Source organism: Candoia aspera, chromosome 6 (assembly GCF_035149785.1).
Source record: "Candoia aspera isolate rCanAsp1 chromosome 6, rCanAsp1.hap2, whole genome shotgun sequence".
In the NCBI taxonomy this organism is placed as follows: domain Eukaryota; kingdom Metazoa; phylum Chordata; class Lepidosauria; order Squamata; family Boidae; genus Candoia; species Candoia aspera.
The window spans coordinates 20,701,478-20,723,076 of record NC_086158.1 but is presented as its reverse complement, the minus strand read 5'-3'; the positions used below and the strand labels follow the sequence as shown (position 1 = coordinate 20,723,076).

Genomic DNA, 21,599 nt, shown 5'->3' with positions numbered 1-21,599 from the left:
CATTCTTTTGCGCCATTTTGGGTGGTCCTAACCAAACGATGAATGGATTTTGCAAACATGACCAAAAGATTGCTAGTACAACTTGCCTAATAGGAAAATGTAAATTTCTTAAAATCATTAAAATTGAGAGCACAGTAAACATGAGTTTAGAATGAGAGATGGGTATTTTTTCTCTCTCTCTCAATACCATAAATTGGGATCATCCAATGAACTTGTTTTCAGCCAAGCTGTTTGTCATACAACATGCAATGAACTTGGGGAAATGGCAGTTTTGGGCTATGAGATATTGTGGGGATGGCACTTAAGATGAATTTTAAAAATGCAGTAGGACCTGCACAGAATATATTGTAGCCTAAAGAGTTCCAGCCATCCCCTCTACTTAATCAGGATTCCAATAGTATTTTTATATTTCTGCATATCTGTCTTTACTTCCTGCCTGTGGATGTTGGAATTGCTTTTTTGGGCTATGTAACAATTCACACATGAAGATTTGAGTTACCATGCACTGGGTGAACTCTTCTGTGTTTTAACATCTTATTGCCTCCACTTAGGACTACTATTCAGATCCTTTGTTTGGATCTGTATGACTTGTTAAGGAACTCAGTACTACACATCAGTACTAGGGCTATCATGAGAGTGAGGCTACTTTCAGAAGCTGCAGGTACTAAAGCACCCCCGGGAACTATGTACACTGGGTCTGTTCTGTTCTCCTTACATTCATAGTTGAAGGAAGCCAACCAGCTTGACTTTGGGACACGGGAAGACAAGGATAGACATAATTTCCCCTCTGCTCACAACAATTTATGTAGTACTTCTATTTTCTTTCCTCCTCTTCCATAACATTCATCTTTTATTTTGCCAGAATTCTCCAGAAAATCCAGTACTATCACATTGCAATAAATAAAATGAGTACTAAAGAATGGAAAGAAGCAAATAAACAAATACAACTTTCTGCCATGATGTAAAACAAACAAACCACACACCCTATTTTAGAAACTTACCAGCTCTTTTAATTCTCTTTCTTTCTTTCAGCTGATAGGGCTTGTGATCATGAGACAAAGGAATAGCATTTCCATCCTTATCGCACAAGACCCCCCTTGAATCACCAACATTGGCCACTGTGAGCTCTTTATCTGACAGTAAAGCAATCAGACATGTTGTTCCTGAAAGGGAAAGAGGAACATGGGAGACCATTAAGACAATGGAGTGAAAATCACTACTGCTTCCATCATATTCTTTCCTCATCTACCTTATCTGCATTCAGTAGCCATCAGAAACGGCAGCTGCATTTGTATCTGAACAAAACATCTAGCACTAGGATGACAGCCTATTTCATGGCACTGATCAAATCTGACAGTCAATTTCTTCTTTCCACAATTTTTTTTGTATATCTGATATTTGGTTGGCATTTCAAGGGCTGGTTCTCACCCAGCTTGTCATTCAGGAAACCTGCAGGAAAAAATATGGCCCCATGTCCCAGTGGTACATACACATTCATCCTTACTACAGTTGTTTTCCTCCCAATACTAATTACATAAGAATGCAAAAAACCTTGCTAAAACATACAAAAACGAAGTCTTACCATGCACAGTAAATGTCATTGAAAAGCAGGTTCTATATTACAAACTGCAATAGGAACTATATTCCCAGTGATAAACTGATGTCTGCCTTCTCCCACTGGGCAAGAGTAGTAACGGAGAAAATTCCTATTGACATATCAGCTTGCTTGTTGCTGTGCATGACTGACAGCAGCTTCCACTTTACAAGGAGTAGGAATAAATTATATCTGGGACAGGTGTAACCATCTTGATCCCTGTCCAAAGGAATGACATCAAGAAAGGTAGCTGCTGGGCATTTAACCATTCTAAGTGACATTGCCCAATAAAGGCAGGTTGATCCTACAGGGAACTTCTGGGCAGGGATGTTATCTGGACAACAAGGCCTCCAATCTGCCTGCAAACACCCTCTTTCAATGACCATGTCACACTTCTATTGGTTCTCATTCCATGCTGTGCTATTATTTCTCTATCTGCATAATTTAGTCATTTGCTATGAACCAAATCGCAAGTCCAGTTTTTAAAATGCAGATGAAAATTTTCTATCATTATGAGTTGTTAAATAATCACTGATAATTTTTGTTACACCCTGTCATGTACACCCTGCCATGAAAACCTTCTATTGGCAATTCTCACATAAGATTTATTACAATCTTTATTGAACACAAATAAAGATTGATGGAGTTTTGACACCTAATCAAGTAGAACAATGTATATGAAGAAAATACAGATCAATAATGTTTCTTCACTAACTAAAGTGGTCATTATAATAAGACTGAGGAAGCCTATGGTGCTGTGGAAGCCTATGGTGCAAGCTAGGAATATGTATTTTTTAATTTTTATTTTCTATCCCACCTTTATAACATTTCACATTCTTAGAAATAAGATGAATATACTAAGTGTGTGAAATTATGCATGGTGTGGTGAATACAAGCAGAGAGAGTACTGATGGTATTATGATACCTTCAGGGCCAAAGGCAATCTGTTTCTCAATATGCATATGATCATGTGGATCCTGTTCTGATAAAAACTTAAGAACAGCCTTGCTGGATCAAGCTAGGGCTTAGCTTAGCCTGGCATCTTGTTTCTCCCAGAGCCATCCAGATCTCTCTGTTCACAAGTAGGATATGGAGACATGCCCTTCTCACATTATTGTTTCCCTGCAGCTAATATTTCGAGACAGGCTACCCCAGACCTGATGTATGAATTTATCTGATCCCATTTTAAAGTCATCCAAAGCATCACTATGCCTTGGGCTAATGAATTTCACAGACTTAGTTTTACATTTGAGGGCCTCTGGCTGGCCATTGTGGGAACAAGAAACTTAATTAGATGGGCCTCTGAGTCTTATCCAACATTAAACTTTTTGCGTCTACCATTATTGCAAAAGCAAGCAAGCTTAAGCATGATGTGTGGCATGAACTTCAGTTGCACAGAACCCAAAAGAAGGCCTTTACGTCTATCATCAGGGAGCTGTACTGACAGAAAATCTGAGGTCTTTTAAAAAAATTGTTTAAGGGTTTCTTTTATGAAGTAGCAAAACAATATTTTAAAAAGCTATTAAGTATTTCTAGGGAGCACAGCTGACATTTAACTTCTCTTATATGAGAACTGCTAAAATTAATTTATTTTTACATCATCACAATTCATGTTCCAGTTTATTGTTTAATGGTAAATAAAATTAATTTCATGCTTGCATTCTTTTCCTTTTAAGTGAGCCAGAGGAGTGCAAGGTAAATTTTCACCTCAGTTAGTTAATTTACATCTGATTATTCATAAGGCTGAGACATCTGTCTTTGCATGTAATGGAAACTTGGGGGGGGGGCATTATCAGGCAAATTAGAGGGCATTAAAATTCTTATTAATGTACATTTATAAGGTGAAAGCATCATAGTGGAAGAGCAGATGCTAAATTGTGATGCTGTTCCAGCTTGTAGCATGAAAGGGATGCCATTACAAGTTGTGAAGCAACATACCATGTAAACATCATTAGATTCTAGTACTTGGCTGCCAAAACTGAGATATACCTTCAACTACCAGATTCAGTACAGAAATTATCTTTCGTAAATTCCAAAAACATGTAGGATGGGAAAAGGAAGACTGTGTGTCCTGGCTGCAGCAACAATATTTTGGCTTCGGTTCCCTCCACCTCCAGACCGCAGCATGTTAAACAGAAGGTCTGAAGGGAAAACGTTCGTGTTGTTGACTATATTTCTATAGATGCTTCTGAAGAATCACAACCTTATACAATAAGGATTCCTGATAATTCAAAGGTGCCTACTTGTGCTGGCTTCTCCTTCAAATCTTCCAGATGAAAAACATCTGCAGAAATAACCAGGAAAATATGGGATATGGGAGTTGGAAAGAGCCATATGGATCTACTTCCCCTGCCCCTGTTCTTGCTATGCATTTACATAGGGCCAATGTATATCGGACACCTACTTCATAGGTTTATCCAGCCTCTGTTTCTCTACCACAATATAATGTGATATATTTGCAGCCACAGAATCTCCCCTGAGTACAATACAGAAACCTGCTTTATACGATCTTGCTCTCCCTTTAGGGCTGGAAAACCAAGGGGACAAGTTCACTCAAGTCATATATTCATTATATGCATTATGATGGAAGAGTCTCTATGCCCATTTTTCCATCGAAGGAAGAGAACAGTTGTTTCAGTAAGCCCATGATACAGCCCCCAAAGTCAAATGTATCTAAACATAACTTAAACATTGAACAGACACCAGCCCTCACCAACCTGCACCAATCAGAAACTAGCTTGGCTAAGGGCCCATCGCAACTCAGCACACCTGACAATAAAGACAGGAGCCCAGTCAGTCTCTGCTCAGTTGCCTGTGGTCTGCATTCTCTAAATCTGCTGCAGTTGCAGCTTTCAGAATTCCTGGCCAGCAAGAAGGTGGCATACTGGGGAAAGTTGACATAGGGAACAGCTATAGTAACTGTTTTTATTCAACAAATCTGAATTTTTGCTCCAGGTTACAGGTGATTTGAGGGCTGGCATCTGTATTACACATAGATGCCAGCAGGTTGAAGATGTGTGGACTTCAACTTTCAGAATTCTGGGAGTTGAAGTCCACACATTTTCAAGCTGCCAAGGTTGAGAAACACTGCTCTATCCTATAATAGTACTCAGAATCACAACAGTGTTTTTCTATACTTATTGTGAAAAAAGTCCCACTGAATTCAGTGAGGTTTATCTTCAGGTGAATGTGCTTGCCTAGAGCAGCTGGCAGTATTTCTCAACCTTGGCTGAATTTTGAAAAGCTGGGGAGTGTCATACTTGGTTAACACCTGGACAACGTACCACCAGGGATTCTCAAGGCTGTAGGTTAGATAGGAATATTGAAAAAAAATGCCCAAAGAAGTATTATTGCCAAGAAAACTACACAGTTGTGTCTAGGAATCAAGCTTGACTTGAGATTTTACTTCAGCGTATTCAGCGTTGCAGCCTAATAGTCTTGTAGGAACGTCTTTTCCATCTGCATTCCATCTTTGCTTTTTTCTATCCAGAGAAACCTTGTCAAAATACAGTGAGAAAAACCATCTCAGAGGATATTCCAGAAAGATATGCAGACTATTGAACACTGGCATTTTTTGGTTTTTTTCCTCTTTACCTTGACTGTCTTCCCAAAATATTTAACTTTGATACTGAACTCATTTTTTGCATTTGCGCAATGCACTATGTCATAAAGTAACCAAATGGTTACTTTCGGCTGAACTTGCTGAGGCACAAAAACCAGCCAACTAAAGTTAACCCTGAGCCAGTTTGGTGTTATGGTTAAGGCACAGGCTGGAAACTGGGAGACCATGAGTTCTAGTCCCACCTTAGGCACAAAGCCAACTGGGTGACCTTGGGCTAGTCACTCTCTCTCAGCCCTAGGAAGGAGGCAATGGCAAACTGCTTCTGAAAAACCTTGCCAAGAAAACTGCAGAGACTTGTCCAGGCAGTCTCTGAGAATTGGACACGATCGAACGGATTAAAAACAAAAAAAAGTTAACGCTAACCAAGCACAGAATGTCATCTGTATTTAGCTTCTAACTGACCTATTTATGCATAAAGCTACTTACTTTTTAATGCAGAGTAAGTTTCTTTTTATTTCTTCATTCTTGTGTAAGGGAAAAGGGAAAAATACAACAGTGGGATAATATTATTCAGTTTGATTTATGAAAATTTTGAAGCCACTGATTGCATCCGGCAGCCTGCCAATATGTGAGGAAGCAAACCTATTTCGCTTTGTCTTCACTGCTGTCTACTGTGATTTAATCCACTTAACCTTGTATAGGGGAAAAAAAGGTTACTCCACATTTGATTTAAGTGTCCAATGGAAAAGTCCAAAGAGAAAAAGTACACAAATTGAGAACACTACCCCAGACAAACACTGGAATAGCACCCTGCTGTGGAAACTGATAGAAAAGAAGCCACCAGAAATTTCAATCAAATCATAGGCTAACTTTAAGAGAAAGGAAAATTAAAAGAAAAACATTCTTAGATCAAGAAAATGCCTTGTGGATTTGCGTAGGTTTGAAAGCATCTTTTCCATACTCATGGTATGCATGTGGTTGTGTATGAATGTATGTGTGTGTGTGTGTGTGTGTATCTATATATCTCCATATTTACAACCTTTCTCTTTTGGACCACTATTACATGAAATCACAATCACATTTGGCTTCAGGATTAGCAACTGGAGCCTCTTAAATAAAATGAAGTTATAATTAGCAAGATAGCAAATAAAGACAATATTGTTGAGGGGCAGCATCTAATTCCTGGGGCCAGACCCCTTCAATTTTAATTAATTAATTAATTAAAATATAATAATGATATTATTAATTATTTAAATTATCCATTTACAGGGATTATACGTCTGCATCTCAACCCATATCCCCCTGTCCCAAACCTAAATTCACCTTATAAAGAAAACTACTGTACTGACTTCCTAAAAGCTGGATGTTTTTGTCGTTATGGCAACGAAGACTCTATAAATTACTATGATCAATAGAATGCCAGCAGCCTGAAATTACAAAGAGGGCTTTTCCAGTTTAAGGCTTTCTTTTCTGTGCTGTTGCTCAGAAATTGTCTTTTTAATTAGCAAGAGTGCACAAAGAAAAGGAAGAGATGGAGCAGAAAGGGGAGGAAAAAGTATTACTCAGGCCTGGGAAGAGAAAAACCTAAGGCAGGGGTGATGCCAAGTTGTGCCATCTAAAGACTAAAGTCAGCTGCTACCAAATAAAGGTATTCTCTTTTCAATTTAAACTCAACAGCTTTTTGCACTCAGGCCTCATAAATAAAATGGGACTTGGTCCTGAATTTGTGCTAGTCTCCATAGTACATACAGAGTCAAAAGGAGCCTAATTGTGTGAGCTTTTGAACCAGTAAATTCCAGCTTGAAATCTCAGCTCAGTCACAATAAACTGTGCACATGAATATCACATGAAATATTTTTTTCAGCTATGTGGAGGAGAATGGAACTTTATTTTTCCACTAGTACCTAGAGTTCCTTGTTACATCAAAATCTGGGGGAATACTGTTTAACTTAAACCAAGGATGGAGAACCTGTGGTCTTACAAGATAATGTCTTACTTACTTCTTACTTATTATTGAACTACAACTCCTGTAAATTCTCACCCTTAGTGATACCGGTCAGGGCAGTGAAAGTTCAGCAACATTGGGAGGGGCATTGGTTCTCCATTCATTTTTTAAACTATCAATCAACCTCTACCCTAAGAAGGTAGTACACTTCTCCTGATAGGCTGTCTGGCTGGCAGACTGCTGGTTCAGCTGGGAGGCTCACATCACCACCACCCACCACTTCTTCCTCTTCTGGGCAAAGGAAGAACCCTTCATTTTACAGAACCTCTAGAGTCCTCTCCCTCAGTCCTAGAAGCTTGTGGCAACTGCTTTTCATCTAGGACTCCACATCCATCATTAACAGTGAGACTGTGGAATCTCTATTTGAAACTCCAGAGTATAAAAGCTCTTCTTCATATGTTTGGACCTTTGTATCATGTGTTTCCATTTCTCCAATCCCTCCACTTGGCTTTCTTCTGTTTTCTGAGAGGCTTCTTGGTGCTTTTGCCTCTCCAAAAGCTCCTCCTGTCTCTCATTCAAGAATACTGCATCCCCGATAACCTGGGGAGTGGAGATTTTAGCCTCTAATGTCATGACCTTCTTTTCTAGGAAGGCAATTGGCTTGTACTTACAATATGTATAGTTCTTGTTCTCTTCAGGGAGGAAAATAAACATGGTATATCCCCTGCAGTTATGACAGCAATCCCTTCTGTCTCCATATTCCTCTGATGAACAGAAGAAACTGTTCTCCTATTTGCTCTCCCTGTTAATTCACCTTGTTAGCATACTCTCTGGAGAGGTGGATTCCTTATATGCCTCCTGAAAGTGGCTCAACAAGGTCAGCAGCAGGCAGTACTCCAATCATACACAATGGGGAATCAGCAGTAATCAGCAATACAATGGGCAATCAGCTGCAGTCAAGAATATCCAGAAACAACAGTCACTCTGCAGTTTCCACCTCCTTGGCTCTTTTACTCTCTTCTTCCTCCTCCTTCCCCTCAGTTGAACTCTGTTGTCAAATTCCTGTTTGTTCTCCTGTTTAGAGAAGTGGGAGAACCTGATGTCACAGGAAGATTTGAACTGGGTCAATGCAATAATGCAGAAATGAAGACGTGCATGAATGCTGAAATGAAGTTTTGCAAGAAGTATTATTTATTGCCCCAAACTGCTTCAAGAAATATAAATGGAAACTCTGCACCAGGATATCACCAGATGGACAATATCAGAATGAAACAAGCTCCATAATAGGAAACACAAAACAAAGAAGTGCTATCTTGTTAGACAGGACATCTGCAACTGATTATGGAACAGACGGTGAGTTACTAGTATCAAATTGTTTGTTGTTTATTCGTTTAGTCGCTTCCGACTCTTCGTGACTTCATGGACCAGCCCACGCCAGAGCTTCCTGTCGGTCGTCAACACCCCCAGCTCCCTCAGGGACGAGTCCGTCACCTCTAGAATATCATCCATCCACCTTGCCCTTGGTCGGCCCCTCTTCCTTTTGCCCTCCACTCTCCCGAGCATCAGCATCTTCTCCAGGGTGTCCTGTCTTCTCATTATGTGGCCAAAGTATTTCAGTTTGGCCTTTAATATCATTCCCTCAAGTGAGCAGTCTGGCTTTATTTCCTGGAGGATGGACTGGTTTGATCTTCGTGCAGTCCAAGGCACTCTCAGAATTTTCCTCCAACACCACAGTTCAAAAGCATCGATCTTCCTTTGCTCAGCCTTCCTTATGGTCCAGCTCTCGCAGCCATATGTTACTACGGGGAACACCATTGCTTTAATTATGCGGGCCTTTGTTGTCAGTGTGATGTCTCTGCTCTTAACTATTTTATCGAGATTTGTCATTGCTCTTCTTCCAAGGATTAAGCGTCTTCTGATTTCCTGACTGCAGTCAGCATCTGCAGTAATCTTCGCACCTAGGAATACAAAGTCTTTCACTGCTTCTACATTTTCTCCCTCTATTTGCCAGTTATCAATCAAGCTGGTTGCCATAATCTTGGTTTTTTTGAGGTTTAGCTGCAAACCAGCTTTTGCACTTTCTTCTTTCACCTTCATCATAAGGCTCCTCAGTTCCTCTTCACTTTCAGCCATCAAAGTGGTATCATCTGCATATCTGAGATTGTTAATGTTTCTTCCAGAGATTTTAACTCCAGCCTTGGATTCCTCAAGGCCAGCTTGTCGCATGATGTGTTCTGCATACAAGTTGAATAGGTAGGGTGAGAGGATACAGCCCTGCCGTACTCCTTTCCCAACTAGTATCAAATACACAGGTTAAATTTAGAAAATTAAAGAATAGATGGGCCAGCAAGATATATGCTGGAAAATACACAATCAGAATATAAGGTCAGTGTGTGGAACAGGTTTAGTATACTTAACGTAGGCAAAAGTGGAAAGAAATAAGAAACCGTGAAAGCCCAAATCCCCACACCCCAAAGTATTCCCAAAATTTCAAAGATCAAGAGGCTGTCTGAATAAGCTATCATGGTAGCCAGAGAAAGATGGAAGATGAAAGCCTAAGCACCAAGAAGGAGGTATGACTGAATAGAGACTTTCAACATCAGGCAAGAAAGGGCAAAGGAATATATTTCAATGAAGAATAACAACAAATGGAGAAATGCAGCAAGAAAGGAAAAGATCATTTTAAGAAAATCAGAGAGAATTGTAGAGGTAAAATAAATTAATGGAAGAGCTTTCATAAAGGTAAATGGAAACACTACACTGAAACCCTTTACAAATGGGATTACAGACCATTTGTAGAAAGAGAATATATTAAGGAACTGACTCCATTAGAAAATGTAATAGGACAGCCAATAAGGACAGCTGTCAAAAAGAAAAATACTAGATGCAAATGAAATGCCTTATTTAAAGGCATAGGAACAGAGGCTGTTAAAATGCCAACTGTACTACATGGACAAATTGTAGGAAGACTATGTGGTCTGGGGATTGGAACATTTTATTTTATTCAATGACACCATGATTATAAAAGCTGGGAACTGAGAAAGAGCAAGAGCAAGAAGATAAGATGCCTTCATATTACGGATTTGGATCAGTTACTAAGAATGGACTGCAAAAAGGATCAGTCCTGGCCCAGAAAAACTGATTCTCTGCTGACCCTCTCAAGCCCTGCTATGCTGCCTTGTTGTGGTGGTGAAGGGGTGTTCCGGGATGGATGAGCAAAGAATGCTAGGAATTATGCCAAGTGTATACACTTCCAGCAGGGTCACCCAAGAATGACCAGCTGCTCACCTAAAGCAAATAGGCACCTATATTGGGCAATATCAATATAGGGAGATACTGAAGGTTGAATGGCATTTTAGTGACAATGGTAAAGGCTGTATCTTCATACTGTATGGGAGAAAGCAATGGTATACCACCCCTATATTTTACCTACATGGATAGACAATATAAAGTGATTGAAAATAAAGAACTGGATGATGGACCCCTCAGCTCAGATGGCACTCAACATGCTACTGAGGAAGAGCTAAGATCTTTCAGACCACTAATTATGTTTAAGGCATAGCTAGATTAAAGGCTTTGAGATGTCTAGCTGCTGATGTTGCCATGCAGGAAAACAAAATTCAAAGCTGCAAAAACAGAATTACAATGGCATAACTGATCCTAGGAAGCCTGAACATGGGAAAGCTCAGCTCACTGAAAGACAAAATGAATCAATTACACAGTGACAGCCCTCAGCAAGCTGAAATGCACTGGAATTGGACACTTGTAACCAAAAGATTATACTGTTTACTACTCAGGACATGAAAAACACAGAAGAAAGTTTATTATAGTCAGGAAGGATATAGCAAAGACATAATGTAGTCAATGACTGAATAATTTCAATTAGATTTTGCAGACAACCATTTACTATGACGATGCAAAACTAGAGGCTGATGAATTTTATAGTCAAGTTCAGCTGAAATCAACAAAACATGCAGGCAAGATGTGCTGCTTGTGGTTGAAGACTGGAACGCCAACATTGGAAAAGGTAGGGAGGAAAACATAATTGGACTATGTAGCCTAGGAAACAGAAATGAAGCAAGAAGATGACTTAGCAATTGGATTCTGCCAATCCAATGATTTCTTCATTGCTAAAACAATTTTCAAAAAACCAAAAGATGAGTAGAAAGCTGGACATTACCAGATGCAGTACACAGAAATCAAAGTGACTATATTATTGGTACAAGGAGATGGAAGAACTCAGTTATGATAGCAAAGATTGGAAGAAATAGAAAAAGTGCTGACACTTTTGAACTCTGGTGTTGGAGAAGACTCCTGAGAATACCATGGACAGCCAAAAACACAAACAAATGGACCATAGAACCCTAGTGGGCCTGGCAGTGTTGGCCATAGCAAATGTTTATACTTCACTGTGAGTTACAATAAAATAAACTCCACTGGATTAATCAAAGACTACTTTTTTTTCTGCTGCTCTGATCATGCCAAAAGGCTTATTTATCAAAGGCTGGGGGACAAGAGAAACTGAAACTGGTTCCTTAACACAGAATGCTCATTATGAAGAATACATGGAACCACACTAAATCTCCAGGCACATTAACTTCCATGAGTTTAAAGAAATAGTTTTTTCAAGCCAGACATTATGTCTTACCCCTCAACCCTTCTAAGTAATAGTATAGATACAATAAAATCACTGCATCTCTGTGTATACGCCTGTGCGGCTCTGAAGAAGTTGAAACTACCAGCATGTACTTCTCTACTACAATTTTCATAGAGATACTTGTGAATTTTATTTAGTGTCTTACAGCTCTTTCACAGCTGGGACGCCCAGATGTTCTGGATTACAGTTCCCATAAAGCTAGTCACTGGCTATGTTGGTTGGATTGGGTGGGACTTGCAGCTGATAACTTCTGTCTAGCAACATGTTGGAGAAAGATCCTTTGGTGAATATATGCCTTCTAGTTGCACATACTCTTCTCTGCAATCACTCTTTAAAAAATAAATGTAAAAATAATTGGGTAGGTGGTTTAAAAATGTTGCCAAGAAGGAGAGATGAATGCACCCCAGGTGAACAAATCTAAATGAGTTTAAAGGAACAAAACATTAACCCTCCTTTGGAACTAAGATATCTGAAGTCATCCATTCTGAGATCCACATAAAATAAAAACGAAAACATAAATTTGTTTTCTGCCTACTTGCCCGTAATTGCTTTTTTTACTCTTCAAATGCCTGCAGACTGAGAAAGATAGCTTGATAATTACTTTTCTTCCATTGGTTGGCCAAAGCTGAATATTAATTACTATTGCTAACTGCATAAGCAATACTTCCTGCTACCTTGTCGTCTTTTGCTATCATTGCAGTGTTTCAAAATGCCTGTGGTGATTCTGCATAATTCATTTCCCTCCTCTCATCTGACTTCTCAACACTGCAAATTAGAAGCTAATAAAAAACGAGAGTTAATCCGTACAGGGCTGCAAGAGGGAGAACAGCTTGACTTTTTAATTCTGCTTCTTTGAAGATAGCATCATGGACATTGAATATTTGCAGTGAAAATCATGCAATGAAGTTTAATCATGCCTGGCATTCTTAGCTCACAGATGATCAAAAGGGACAGGCTGGAAAGTGCTGGCAGAGGATGTTGGGTCTATCTCTTTGGATCTGTTGTATGTCCCAGACAAGGAAATGGGAGTCAAAGCCCATTAAAATGAAAGGGAGGCTGAAGGGTCAGCTTGTATTGTTGAATTTAAGAATAAAAAACCCAAGAAATATCAGAAGGATGAGGAAGGGGTGTGGACACATACACTTATAGTACATGTTGCCAGAGCAGAATGAAAAGCAAAAATGTAAGGGGTAGTAGTACTAATTTATGGTCAAAGAGACATTCTGGGAGGGATTGGGAAAAATGTCTATCATAGGCTCTAAGAAGGACAAAAACATTTTAGCAACAGACAAGAGTTTTCTAAGCCAGCAGTGACTGCTTTGAAAACTAACAGAGCATAAAGACAGCGATTCTTCATTTTCCCATTTCTTGCATTTAGAAGAACAGTACACCTGGATTTGAACTTTTTATCTAGAAATCATTGTTATATGCCAGTGATAGGCTTATTTATCAGGGATGCTTGAAAATTTTGTACCGTACAGATTTTCAAGTAAAGTGAGATAATATGCATTCTCTGTATTAACATGATGCAGTTGTCCAACGTGTGAAACAGTTTTTGGTTTTAAAACACACACGCACACAAAATGGATACACATTTTTATAAGGACTCTCCCTTTGCCTTTAAAAAAAATCCTGATGGGATAGATTTATGGGAGAGCAGACAAAATTATCATGGGCTAAAGCATCTCATCCCTCCAGCCCCTTTTCTTCCCTGTATCTGTCTAACAACAAATGGACAAACCAGAGGAGGGCATCTTAGGAGGCAGCCCACTGAGGGGGGAAGAAGATGCCAATGATTTGTGCACTTTTCTCAGTGTACCAACTCACTTTCACTCTCCTACTTTGAGTGTATAAATTGATGGGTGAAAGGCGGCTAGGAACAGGTGCTGATGCTTCCCTGATGTTCTGCTTCTTCTATACTATATGGTTGGATGATCTCTGTGAATGCAGGCCAGAGGTCTTGTATATTAACTACCTAAAATGTTGCCTGAATTCCCATAACACAGTAAGTCATCAAATGGTTTCTTTGGTTTTGGCTTAGCATATTGTGTGAATTCAGACACTGGTTTTTAAAGCATGGCTCATTGTAACGATTGACAATCTTTTGATAGCCAGATTCACACCAACACTTCTAGGAAGTCTGCAATGGGCTGATGCTAAAATTTTCTGGTTCTTACACCCCCACCACCCAGCCAGGTCTGGAGAGCCAGGTCGTTGTTTTTTTAACCCATCTTAAGTCTATTTTAGGGCTCACACAGGTTTTTGTGTTTTTCACTTCAAATGGTTGGGAAACAGCCTTTGCATTTTTAGCAACCAGGTTGGAAAGAATCCAGGAGCTGCAAAAAGTAGATTCAGAGACTACATGTTGCCTTGGGGCCTTGAGTTGTTCATTTTGTTTTACAATTTATTATGAAAAATTAATCGAGCTGTGTCTTAAACACCAAACTATGATTAATCCAACTATTGCCAGGCATTTATTTATTTACAATATTTGTAGGCCATCACAACTGGTCTAAGACTCTATGCAGTGAACAAGAAATCATGGAGTGTGAAGTAAGTCAGGTTAAGTTAGTCAACCTTAGCCAAAGATTTGGATAAGAATGGCTTCAAAGGAAATGGTGTACTATTAAACTGAACAGTATGTAGAAACTAGCTGAAGAGGCAGTCCAAGAGAAAAAAACAGGTAGATTATTATAAGACATGCAAAATCTTCCCAAGCCACAAATTATTAGAGATTAGTTTGCCACAGAGGCCTGCTGGTGGGCATCATAGGAAGTAGTTTGTTCTCCTTCTATTCTTTCATAATTACACAATCTAATGACAAAACTTAGCATATTGTCTTGGTAAGCTGAGATTATGAAGAGGGAGTTAGCACTGGCTCAAGTGATACAAAACTTTGGGGAAAATGCAGTCTGCTTTCACAGACACTAGGCTAGCCATCTGGTTTGGAAAGAAAGGAACAAAATAAAACATATACACAATTCCAGAAACTTAAATATATGTACATCTAATGATTGCTTCCTGATTATTATATAGCTGCTAAGTAATGGAAGTGCAAAAACTGCAAACTACTGGCCATATCTCCACAAAAAAATAATGGGGAATTGATTACACAACAGATGTGCATCTGAAGAGTGCAGACTGGACTGAAGATATATGTAATTTGGGACAGCATGATACAATGTGAGGCACTCAATTCCAACCAATTAGCCATGCCCTCACTGAGGATATTCCATTCCATTCCTGTCACCAGCCTCTTTCCTTCTCTACAGATTAAAATAGACACTTTCAAGCAAAGGCCAGTACCTCTTGCACAAGTTTCACAGTTATTGTTGTCATCTATAAGCTATAACAGAAAAACTGTTACTCTCTGATTAAAGATGAGCCTTAAAAACTGCCAGAAGTTAATACTATATTTCATTTTTCCAAGAATCTATGGGTGGTTCTTGGGCTCATACGTTCCCTCCTTTTCTTATTGCTCTCATTCTCCTCTCAGTTTCTTTGAACTATGTTTTGCTGTTATGTCTGAATTGGGGCAAGACAGCTTTGCCTGCAAATATGAAGTGGAGTTAAAATGAGTTTTTAGTTTTGGATGTGGAGGCAACCAATGACTTAAGCAAGATACAGTTTCTCCAGTTTGGCTTTAATGGCAAACTATAGTTTGCCTGAATTATGAATTCCAGGAAATTATTAGAAGGCAAAAAGGAATATGTGAACTGGCCCTGACCCAATATCTGAGGGACCACCTATTTCAATATGAACCTTTGTGGACATTGAGAGCTCCCCCATCCCACCCCCCAAAATAAGCCATCACTTCTGAAGATCTACTTGTGGGGCACATGGGGGAATGCCTTCTCTTGTTATACCTAAGCAAGGGAACACACTTTCTCGGGAGTTGTACTCATCCCCTCCTCTTTCCACTTTTAGAAAACAAGTCAAGCTCTTCCATCATTGCACTCTGAATTACTGTCCTGACTAAGCAAGAAACACGCCGAGACAAGGAAGAAGTCTCTAGTGCTTTATTATTGCTATAGTAGACAGAAAATCCTACCAAACTGAAGAAGCGTGGGAAAACCCAGACAGATAAACCCCCAAGAGTCAAGGCAGTTCTGTTCTGTGTCTCTTTGAATGACAGTTCAAACTCTCTAAACTACACATGCATTTTCGCCCCTGGATAGTGGCCCCCTCCTGCTCACCATCAGTACTCATGACAATTACTGTCAACAGCGAGTTTTAAGAGATTCTTTTTATTGTTAGCTGCTTGGGACAAAGGAGATACATAAAATTATATAAATAACTCACATGAGATATAGTCAGATGCTAGCATCGATATATGAGAGTTTGAACTTGAGTAGAGGACTGAACTATGCATGATGGTCATGCCCTTGCATCTGCTTGTCACATCCCTTGTCTTCCTAAGCCTCTTCATGCTGCACTGAGCAAGACATCTGAAATAAAACTGTACTTGCAGTCACTTGCACTTGAGCACTGCTTTCCACAATATCTGGAGACTGTCTTGCATTGAGCAGAGAGCTATACTTGGATTCAAGCAAGCATAACTACAGTTCTCATTCAGGTCTCCCAACAGAATGCAAGAAGGTCAGGAAGAGAAAGGTAGAGGTTGAATGGAATGTGGGATGTAGAAGATGTAGGGCCAGTATATGCAGGACCACTTCCTACTGAGTTCTGAGTCTTCCTGTGTTAAGGCAGCCTTCCTCAACCTTTTGACCTAGAGGAACCCTTGAAATATTTTTCAAGTCTCAGGGAACCCCTGCACATTCAGGCTCAAATATAGGACAGAAGTTACAAAATTATTATATTCATTTCATGTGTAGGCCTGTATATATGCATTAACAGTGTAGTAAAGGTAAAGGTTTCCCTTGATATTAAGTCCAGTCATGTCCGACTCTAGGGGGTGGTGCTCATCTCCGTTTCAAAGACGAAGAGCCGGCGTTTGTCCGTAGACACTTCCGTGGTCATGTGGCCGGCAAGACTAAACGGAACGCCATTACCTGCCTGCCGAAGCGGTACCTATTAATCTACTCACATTTGAATGTTTTCGAACTGCTAGGTTGGCAGGAGCTGGGACTAGCAACGGGAGCTCACCCCATCACGTGGATTCAAACCGCCGACCTTCCAATCGGCAAGCTCAGCAGCTCAGCGGTCTAACCCGCAGCGCCACTGCGTCCCTCATTAACAGTGTGCTTAAACTAAAAATAGAGAATGAAATTTACCTCTTTAATGTGAAGTTGCTTGAATTTGAAATAATTTTTTAAATAAATTGTGATTTCCCAGGGAACCACTAGTGACCTCTTGCGGAACCCTGGGGTTCCGCGGAACCCTGGTGAGAATCCCTGGTTTAAGCCAATGCCTGAACAGAGCCAAAGCTCTTAGGTAAACTGGGTCAGAGAACTGAGGCTGGACCACAGGGTCCAGGTTCACATCACTGCTGAGGATAAATGGGGAGTCAAAGCCATCTCATAGGACTGTTTAAAGGAAGACTAGATAGAGATTTATACATTGCACTGAGTTCCTTGAATTAAGATAATCAATTAAAAGAGATCAAGGTAAGAGTATCAACAGTTACAAATGATGTATTTCATTAGTATATAAAATATAATATCTAACTAGAATTCATTCAAGCTAAATGAAAATCTATAGCTCAGATGTATTTGAATGGATATTGCCGGTACCCAGACTAATAAATACAACTACATCTATCTCACTTAAATTGTTAAGTTATACAGTTTTTTCTCCAGTTCTGGAAGTAACAAATGTGTTAATGATGGTGAGGAAAGGGAGGGAGGGATTAACTCTGAATCAGCTCTTGGGGCTGGTCTGAAGGACCATTTGTGCTTTGGTGCTAGGATCTTGACAATCACCCCTTGAAATGCTGCATCAACACTGGGAATTCTGAGACTGGCCATTATATTAACAAACTGCTGTTTCAAGACTAAACAGTTATTATGAAATAGGTATCTAGTGCTTAGAACATTGAGCTTTTATATTAATTCATGTAAAAGTCTTCATACATATTACTGTAATTTCTCTACATTATATTTTTCATCTTTTTCTTTCTTCTTCTTTTTCTTCCTTTTTCACCTTTGCAATCATAGTTCTAGGAATGTGTAGAAGTTACAGTATTGATATGGATACCAAACGTTCCTCAATATTGTTCACATCTCAGAAGGTAGCAGCATCTCTCTGACCTTGTCTGGGTTTGAAAGCTAAGCAGGATTAAGTCTGGTTAGTATCAAGATAGCAGACCTTCATGGAAAACTAGGTCAAAAGTTGAAAAATTTCCCAGAAAAGGCTTAGGCAAACTATTTACATCCTATTCTTAAGAAAACTGCATATCCAAATAGTAACTAGGAACTGAGTTTAACATTACCTCTGGTAAAAGTAGTATGGATTGAGCCTTAAGTGCAAGTAGAGTTTGTAAAACACTTTTTCCGAGACTTTGGACCATCATTAAACAGTCATTAAGCAAGGGGTACCTGTACATGGGAACAGGTGGCTTTGCAGGCAATGTGGGCCTAAGGTATGAATTTTTTAATTTCAAATCAAAGACATTAAATCAAGCCCAAAGAGCACAAGCATAGGTCTTTCAACACAGGAGAAGTGCCACCTGCAGTTTGCAAGCTATTGTCAAGGGTTGCCCCACAAAGTCTCTTATAGCAAGGTGGACAACATTTTTAAAGGCAAGATTTTCATTTAAAAAAAAAACAGCAGCTAGCAGCTGCAGAAGGCAAGCTGTGATACAATTACATTAGTGACTGCAATCCAGCAGGGCATACAGTGTCCATTTGGCTTTTCAAAATAACACCAGCCAATAGTACTGTATAAAATACTATTCTGATACAGAATAAAGTTTAAGGCAGCGAACATACCTAATACTAATACCCATATTTTCCCACAACCCTGTGAGGTGAGTTGGGCTGAGAAAGAATGACTGGCCCAAGGTCACCTAGCCGGCTTTCATGCCTAAGGCGGGACTAGAAGTCACAGCCTCCTGGTTTCTAACACATTGCCTTAACCACTAGACCAATAATCCTAGTTTTCATATCAACTACATATAATGGTCTATTTTCTAACATAGTAAAGATTCTTAGAAAATTACTATAATAAATAATTCCTTTTTAATTTAGTGATAAAGTGACACTTCCATGGATGTATGAATTTAGAAAAGTAAAGATCTAAGAAATAGCCTTACAGTACAATAATTGCTGTTGTGTAGGACTATTGACAGGAGTGTGTGTATAACAAAGGACAGCAACCTAAGAGTTTGCAGGCATAAGTGAGCCCCTGTAGACTTTCTTTAGGACCCACTAGCACATGTTGAACAACATTTCTTCCCAAGATGGCAAGAAAATATTTTGGGGAGGTGATAATATATCCTAAACCACAAAATATGTTATTTCCCAGATGCTAATTGAGGACAAAAATGGGGAATATTTGGATTTTTTAGATGGTTAGAGACCAGAACATTTATACCAAGAGAAACTGAAACAAAATTTGAACGTACACATCAGTTGTGGCTGAAAGACTCACACTAAGATACATCACATCTTACTTGCACCTAGAAGAAAACAGATGATGAAATTCTTGGAATTTATTTTTCCTTTAAATATCTGGACATCAATAATAGCTGTATTTCTGAAGATTCTAGTATATAGCATTCCAGATGTTCAAAAAGAATCCTTACCATAATTACCTTTTAAGATTTGTACAGTTCACTTTCTGACAAAAAATAAAGGTGAATATATGTCACATGGAAAATTTTACTTGGATCATATGGAGGGAAGTGTGATCAGTTCCCAAAGAGGTTTTTAAAAAAGCTCTGGATATAGTTGAACATACATAATGGTGGTGTGAAAATTCTGACTAATACAACTCTCATTCAGTAATCTTTTGTGTTTATTTCAATCTATAATTTCTGTATTTTAGTTTGAAGTAAAAATGTTAAATAAATTTACAGAAACAGTAATTGGTATTGCATTTAAAATAGAAAAAGAGGGTATTTAAAGTAGTATGTTCAGATTTCACAGAAAAACAACTAAATTAACACATTTATAAGACTTGACAGAAATATTGTTTTATTTCTTATTTATAATCAGATTACAGAATTTATATTACAGAATTTGTTTATAGAAACAAAATGCCATAATCTGATCACAATTCAGCATTTTAAAGTAATCTTACTGTACAGAAGAAATTTAAGAATGGCCTTATCATTTTCAATGAAACTGAGCAATTTATGGCAACTTGGTCAGGTTTAAAGCTAAATAAAGCTTCAGTATGACTTACAATCCTTGTAGGTCATTATTAGAAACAAACAGTGCAAACAACCAAAATCTAATATGAACTATTCACGTATTTGATAGGAATCCTTTATTGCTCGTGGTTAAAGAGCCGCACGAGAACTTGAAAACTTTTATATTATTCAGTCAGATAGAACAGGCTTTGGATGGTGCATACCAAGACTAATATTTTGGGTGTTTTATCTGTACACAAACTGAAACTGAGCTATTTTGTTCTTGAAATGGAACAGTTGTTCCAGGCAGAAGTGGTTGAGGGGATAAAAACAGGAAAATAGGAGGAAAAAAAGCAGGGTTGAGGGGCTGCCTTGGTAACAGTGTGAGCAGAAATCAGTGGCAGCTGAGGGAGGAAGGCATTAGCATGGTCAGGGGCAATGGACCAGTGGGATATTTATGCTCTCACAACATATTCCTTACTGCTTGGATCTCCGCAGTAAGTGATGGCTGAGGGGAGACACAAGAGGGGAGTATTGGAAAGATCAGAGGCCACTGGAGTATAATGCACTAGGACATCTATAGCAGAGACTAATGGGAGGTGGGCATAATGAGAACTAATGAGCACTAACAGAAATGAGAGGGGAAGAAGGCATTGGGAAGATAGGGAATAAGCAGGCTGCTACACAAGCTATGCGGAATACAGTGGGAGAGGGTTCAACGTTTGTTTTAGGTTTGGAAAAAAAACATATTTTCCATTTTCCGCATACCCTTATTATTCCACTGTAGATATATCATACATACCCATATTTTAAGAATTGGCAAGCATACACAGATATACAAGTAGAAACAAACAGCCAGTAAAAACCTTTCATTTAACAGGTGGGCTCTCTGAAGCTGAGTTGATGAAGCTACACCACATCCTTCAGAATGCTGTTTTTCACAATTTTGCTGTAGAAAGCTACATTGTATCTCACTACATTTTTAAAAAAGTGTGGATATACTGTAAGAACATTGAATTAAAAAAACATTCAGAATATTGTGTCCAGTTCTGGCACTGCATTTTGGGAAGGACATAGCAACCAAGATGGTAAGGAGCTTAGATGGGAAAACTTAGCAAGTTAATCTTAAAGAAGACAAGACTGCAGAGAAACATATCTGTCTTCAACAATCTGAGGGGCTACCATGTAGAAACCAGGGCAAATCTGCTGTTTTCCAGAGACAGGATAAAAAATAATCAATTGAAATGACAAAGAAGTAGATTTAGATTGGATATAAAAAAATCTAACAGCTGTTCAACAACAGAAAAGAATGCCTCAGGAGGTGATAGATTTTCTTTTGTTGGAGGGGTTTAAACAGAGGTCACCTGATGGGAATGCTGTTACAGTGGTTACCTGCAGGTAGATGGAACAGATTATCTCAAATTCCCCTTTGATCCTTACATTCTATGATTCTATGTGACATCTCATAAATAAGTCCAGCTGAATTCAGTGAGACATACTCCCAAGTATTATTACATGATTAGGGCTTAATTACAGCTTTAAAAATATAAACAGCTAATAAAAGCTTGGTACTAAACGTATATTTTG

At 38.9% G+C, this 21,599-nt stretch overlaps 1 protein-coding gene across 1 annotated transcript in view; it reads right to left on the bottom strand.

Moving 5' to 3' along the window:
• Positions 1-21,599, bottom strand: part of PPM1L (protein phosphatase, Mg2+/Mn2+ dependent 1L) — a 61,821-nt gene that overhangs the window by 7,968 nt on the left and 32,254 nt on the right. Inside the window, exon 2 of the mRNA XM_063306490.1 lies at positions 1,002-1,163. Coding sequence (XP_063162560.1) covers positions 1,002-1,163 — 162 coding nt within the window. The remainder of the gene's footprint in view (positions 1-1,001; positions 1,164-21,599) is intronic.